General features: G+C 43.3%; 1 protein-coding gene across 1 annotated transcript in view; it reads left to right on the top strand.

Moving 5' to 3' along the window:
* DLL4 (delta like canonical Notch ligand 4) overlaps window positions 1–5,399 on the top strand; it is an 8,178-nt gene extending 2,779 nt beyond the window's left edge. Inside the window, exons 4-8 of the mRNA XM_010174973.2 lie at window positions 117–286; window positions 1,377–1,596; window positions 2,060–2,768; window positions 3,503–3,611; window positions 5,039–5,399. Coding sequence (XP_010173275.2) covers window positions 117–286; window positions 1,377–1,596; window positions 2,060–2,768; window positions 3,503–3,611; window positions 5,039–5,044 — 1,214 coding nt within the window. The 3' untranslated portion in view covers window positions 5,045–5,399. The remainder of the gene's footprint in view (window positions 1–116; window positions 287–1,376; window positions 1,597–2,059; window positions 2,769–3,502; window positions 3,612–5,038) is intronic.
* Window positions 5,400–6,018: the final 619 nt, after the last annotated feature.

Genomic DNA, 6,018 nt, shown 5'->3' with positions numbered 1-6,018 from the left:
GATGGTAAAATGAAATACTTCATTGAAAATTCTTTTTTGTTGACTAAAGTGTTTTTATAGGAATGTCTTTTCCCAGCTGTCAGAGATATTTTCTCTAACTCCTGGTATCTTTACAGATCTGAACTACTGCACTCACCACAGACCGTGCAAAAATGGAGCGACTTGCATGAACACTGGCCAGGGCAGCTATACGTGTTCATGCAGACCCGGCTTCACCGGTGTGGACTGCGAACATGAGATCAGCGAGTGTGACAGCAATCCCTGCAGGAATGGTGGTAGTTGCACGGTAAGGGCATTTTAAATGTAAAGTCTTTGTGTGAAGCAAGCCCCAGGATACCTTTTCAGATACGGTTCTGTAACAGCATAATGGGAATTCGATAGTGCACAGGTTCGTTACTGACGCTCACAACTAGCATACTGAACCCTTCCCGAGAGGTGTCAGGGGAGGAAGTCTGTTACAGGAGGAGATGTATCATCTAGATTAGAACTAGTCAACTGATCCTTAGGTTTCTGTGGCAGCCATTATGAGAGCTTGGCAAGATCCAAGGCTGGTGAGGGAGCAGATCTGTAAAAAAATGAGCTTCCTAAACCAAGGTTCGTACAGAAATGCCCTAAGTCTGTTTTTCAATCGCAAAGAAATGAAAACTTCTGCTTTCTGCTATGGGAGTGTAGTGTCAGACAATATGAGGGCAATCAGCTAAAACACGTTCTGTGAAACAAGTTTCTGCATTCTTAGTTTCCTGCAGTCTAGTGTTTCAGTCTTTTTTGGGACCCAGTCAATGACTGATTCTACCTGTCAATAAAGACTAGTCGATTATAGATATCAAATGCGATCTGATGCTTATTTAGATTAAAGCTAATGGTGCAAGACCCTAGCTGCCTTCTCCCAAGGCCTTGGACATAGAGTACTTGGAAAGAGGAAGCAATTTTGTTGTGATCAAAGCAGTAGGATTTATCCATGGCAGAGCAACATAAGCCCTTGTGAAGCAAAAAAAGGGCTCTCATGCCAAGGATAAATGGCCTGATCACAGCTGTGTAGGTTGACACATACCATCATGCTCTGGGAGGGCCTGAAGGATCCCATTAGACAGTAGTGGTGTCAGCAATGTTTTTGCCTAGTTGCCAGTGGGCTCCCTACGACTGCATCTGCTCTGCTTGTGTAGCTGCATGATTTCTCCTACATGCTGAGCACGGCTGATTTCCAGCTCTATCCCTCTCAGACCAACCTGCCGTTATTCACTCCCCAAATGTCGCTTCTTTTTGTCACATCGGAGGGTGGATGAGAAGGGACAGCACAGCACTCGTTGCCAGCCACAAAGAAGCATGCAAGCATTTGGTGCCATCAAATAACAGTGTCCTAACGTTGTGTTTTGCAGGATATGGAGAACGGTTATCACTGCCTGTGCCCCCCTGGCTACTACGGCACCCACTGCGAGCACAGCGCTTTGACCTGTATAGATTCTCCGTGCTTTAACGGCGGCACGTGCTTGGAAAAAGAACAAGGGGCCAGCTACACTTGCGTTTGCCCTTTCGGCTTCACGGGGTCAAACTGTGAAAAAAAAGTAGACAGGTGCACAAGCAACCCCTGTGCAAATGGTGCGTCTTCTTCTTCTTCTCATAGAAATCTCGTGTCTCCGACGCGTTTGTGCTTTTCAGTGCAGAAGTGATAGAAATCCAATCTGACCTCTACTCTTCCTCCAATACATTAGTCCCTCACCCCCAGTGTATTCCACATCTACCCTAATTTTGATCTCTCGCTGGGTGGGGGGGTTTCACTGGCATTTTCTATGCAACAAAATAATGTGCAGGGTTTATTATGTGATGGGGAAGAAGGCATAATTAAGTAAATTAAATTGACTTCATTATATATTTAGAAGAGCCATATTTTTAAGGCACGGTTAGGTAAATTAGAAGGAACTTTTAGATACGTGGTTGTTTTGTAAAATAACCTCCCTCTTCCTGAGATAGTACAAAATGCTAACTGGGAGGAGGGGTTTAGGCTTCTGAGTGAAGTGCATTGCTTTTTATTTCTATTTTTATTACTTTTTTTTTTCCTCAGATGGTAATTGCTTTTACCTTGGTCAAATTCGTGTGTGTCGTTGTCGGGCTGGTTTCTCTGGTCAGAAATGTGAAATAAACATCAATGATTGTGCCAGAAACCCGTGTTCCAATGGGGGAACTTGTCATGACCTGATCAACGATTACACCTGCACGTGCTTGCCAGGCTACAGTGGCAGGAACTGTGACATCAAAACCAGAGATGAATGTGCTTCTGGACCATGTGAGAATGGAGGCACATGCTACAGCGGACTTTATAGTGCCAACTTTGTCTGCTACTGTCCTTCTGGCTTCATGGGCAATCGTTGTGAATTGCCAGTTTACTCAGTGCCCGTTACACTTCCTCCTAAACCAGTCCCCTGGATTGCTATATCCATGGGGGTGGGGCTGGTGGCTTTGCTCATACTGTTCTGCATGATAGCAATGGTCATCAGGCAGATGAGGATGCACCCAGAGCAGGACTTGGAGACAATGAACAACCTGTCTGACTTCCAGAAGGACAATCTCATTCCAGCTTCCCAGCTCAAAAACACCAATAAGAATAAAGACCTCGAAGTGGACTGTGGGCTGGAGAAGTCAAACTACAAACCCAAGAATCATAAACTGGACTACAACCTAGTAAAAGACCTGACAAGTAGAGGGACACAGGAAGATAAATATTACAAAAGTGAAAAGTGTTTAGGAGAAAAGTCTCCCCTCCGACTACACAGGTGAGAGTCTTTCTCAGTCTTCCTTCTGGTCTTTCTCAAGGCCTCTCATCTTCATACCAGTCTAGAAGCAGATGAGAAAATATGGGGGGGGAAATAAAACCATCAAGGTGATAACATTCAAAACAAACCACATCAAAGCCAGGAATCTTCATACTGGAGTGTGTGTGTCATGCCCAAGTGGGATCCTTAGCCATGTTGATCAAATTGAGTGTTTGTGCAGGGTGCTGCTGGTATGGGTATTGTGAAGTGGAACAGGGGTGGCTAGGCCAGTGGTGAGAGTAAGTGTCTTTCCTTCTTCAATAGATTTTGAAGGAATAACAGTTCAGGCATGTAGTGATTAAAAATAAGTACTTCGCTTATTAAGATGGCAAAATGATTTGCTTACTGAGAAGAACGATAGTGTAAAAATAACTACATTCACTGGCCCATCATTCTTCTCATATGTACTGAAATTCTTGTCCGGGATCTGCTTGCGGCTCTTCCACTGAGGGGTCTGAGGAGCACACTAGTAGGTTGGAGATGGCAGAAGCATAGGAAGACAGTAGCTATTCCTTATTTCCACTTTTCTAGTATAATGTCCTGCCATCACCTAGAACACGTGAAACTTCATCCTCCGCACTTCCCTCCCATACCTTCACGGCTATCTCATTCCACCCCTCCATATTCATGGTAGATTTTGAGAGCTGGGCTTGTTAGTAGTCAACTAATGTTCTTTCCTCTCTGCCCTGCCTTAGTGAAAAGCCGGAATGTAGGATATCAGCGATATGCTCTCCAAGGGATTCAATGTACCAGTCCGTCTTTGTGATAACAGAAGAAAGGAATGAGTGCATCATAGCCACAGAGGTAAGTACCTACATAGGTGGACAGGCATAAAGTCACAAAGTTTAGGGGTAAATTATCCTTTATAATTGCATCTGAGAAGGTTATGCTGTTTCTAGGGATTCCAGATGCTTCCCAGCACTCACCTCTCATCTTCTGTGGCCCACACAGAACATACTGTGGGGCAAATAAAGAAATTAGCAGCTCTGATTTTATTAAACCAGAGATTTTTGAGCTTACATAAGTCAGCAGGAGGTGAAAGCACAGAACATCAGCCTATAAAAATTCAGTCCACGATAGGATTATTTCCTCTTAAATAGGTAGTCAGCAAAAATTGAAATAATAGTCACTCATAGGTCCATTAATGTAAAGCCATGGTTTTTCCCATTACTACCATGGATAATCTGTGTTTTGTGGAAACAGGCAAAGCTATAGATTTCCAGCAGAAGACAGAAGGTTAGGTGTTAGTGGATAGGCATAACAGCCATTTAGGATGTCTGTAATGAGGTAATTTCAACTTCTTGGCGTTAAGTTTCTTATGTTACTGGTAAACACATCTAGAATTTGATGTTATTTTGAAAGTCAGAAGACAATGCAAACACAAGGAAAGGTCAGCAGTGAACAATCCAAAGATTTTAAACAGCAGTTATTGAAGAACCAACTGGTTCCTGAAGAATTACTGACCCTTTGGAAAAAGGTTCAGTGGAAGTTAAAGGCAATTTAGCATTAACCAGTACCTGCTTTCTTCAGCATAGCCATCTTCAGGACTAGTTTCAGGTAGTTTCAGGCTCTGGGAAAGGGAGGTTTGCTGTTCCATACAGCAGTGATCTGTCAGGTCAGATCTGCAGGATTCTGTCTCCTTTGCCCGGGTGGATAGCAGATTTCCTCTTGAAGGCAACTGGGAATGCAAGTCAACCAACAATATTAAAAGTTTAAGACTAAGTGAAAGGATTTTCAAAGATACAAATGAGAGCTAGATGCTTCATTCCCATTAACTGACCTAAATACCGTATCTTCATTTGAAGATCTTTGTTGACCAAAGCTAGACTCCCAGATTTACATCAGGCATCTCCACAACTCTTTTTATTTTCAGAATAACAGCCCCTGAAACCTCTCTCCACATCATTCAGGCTTAATGCTTCTGAACACAAGCTCTTTAACTATACCATATGCTTTTTACAGAGACCTAATGTTAGGCACCCAGATATGTAAGCATTCTTTCCCTCAGTCCAGGTAGAGAGGCTATTCATCATGCAGACAACTCCTTTGGCTGGTGATTCTTTGTCTTTGAACTCAGCCAAAAACCGAATTGAATGCTGCTAGTTAAACTGCAGACACGTCTGGCTTCAGTTGCTTCGGCTGAACATACTTGAATGACAGTTTGTTAGTTCTGCAGTACTCTGTACGCTGCGCTTCCTTCTCATTCCTGGTATTGTTTTATATCCCGACAGGTATAAGACTGAAGATCAGCCCATTTGCACCTCAGATTTGGTAATGCCAGTAGATGGACGTTCCTGCTGCATTGTTTACAATTCAGAACTGGATTGGACTGTTTTTAATTACATGCAACTTGCTGCTCTCAGGCGGAGGATGGAACTGGGTGAACTGGACAGACTGTGAATTTACTGAAAGATGCAATACACCTTTTTGTTCTTACTGCCCTTGTTTGAAGTTTGATGCCAGAAATCTCACTGGCTATAGAAGAGGGGAGGCAGAGGGAAGAGAGAGGGGTTAAAAAAAATATGCTGTTGTTTTAATTTGTTTTTAAAACATATTGAGGCCAGTTCCTCATGGACAGACCCCTGGCTTTCCAGAACTCCGGTTATGGGAGGTGCCGGTAGATGAGGAGGCCCTTCACTATCACAGATGTTGCCATGGAAGGTGTGAAGAAAGACACATTGCTATGCAGCTAATGGATACAGTATAAATGAGGTCTCGACTTTTTTTCCGGGTTTAAAAAGTGCCTAAAATGTGTCAAGAGAATCTAACAAGCCCAAACGGAGACTTGACTGCTCTTTTTGCAGTTACCTGAACAGTATTGGGCAGGAGTGGTTGATACTTCCCTGCTACACATCTATTTGCGTCTCCTCTCTCCTGCTGCATGTACTGGAGATGGTGTAAGGGGCGAGAGGAGGAAGGAAAGAGGAATACCGAATTTACATGTCATCTCATTCGGTGACGCTTTGGAGAACTGATTGACCCAAGCCACAATATGGGACAGGATTTTTGTGGATTTAAACATTTGAGAAGGAAAAGGTGTGATAAGGAATGTGTAATGCCTCTTCCCCATTGATAAGGAGGAGGCGTGATCCCAGCTCTATTTAAAGCCTTACAAATGCGTTTTAAATCAATCAGCTCCTAGAACCTTTATGTACTGAGCTGTCTCAGCTGTTTTCATGCCCTTTGCACTACCAGTGATTGTGAATAGACG

This window comes from Antrostomus carolinensis, unplaced genomic scaffold, assembly GCF_000700745.2.
Source record: "Antrostomus carolinensis isolate BGI_N321 unplaced genomic scaffold, ASM70074v2 scaffold23909, whole genome shotgun sequence".
Classification (NCBI taxonomy): domain Eukaryota; kingdom Metazoa; phylum Chordata; class Aves; order Caprimulgiformes; family Caprimulgidae; genus Antrostomus; species Antrostomus carolinensis.
This window is presented reverse-complemented; position numbering and strand designations above follow the sequence as displayed.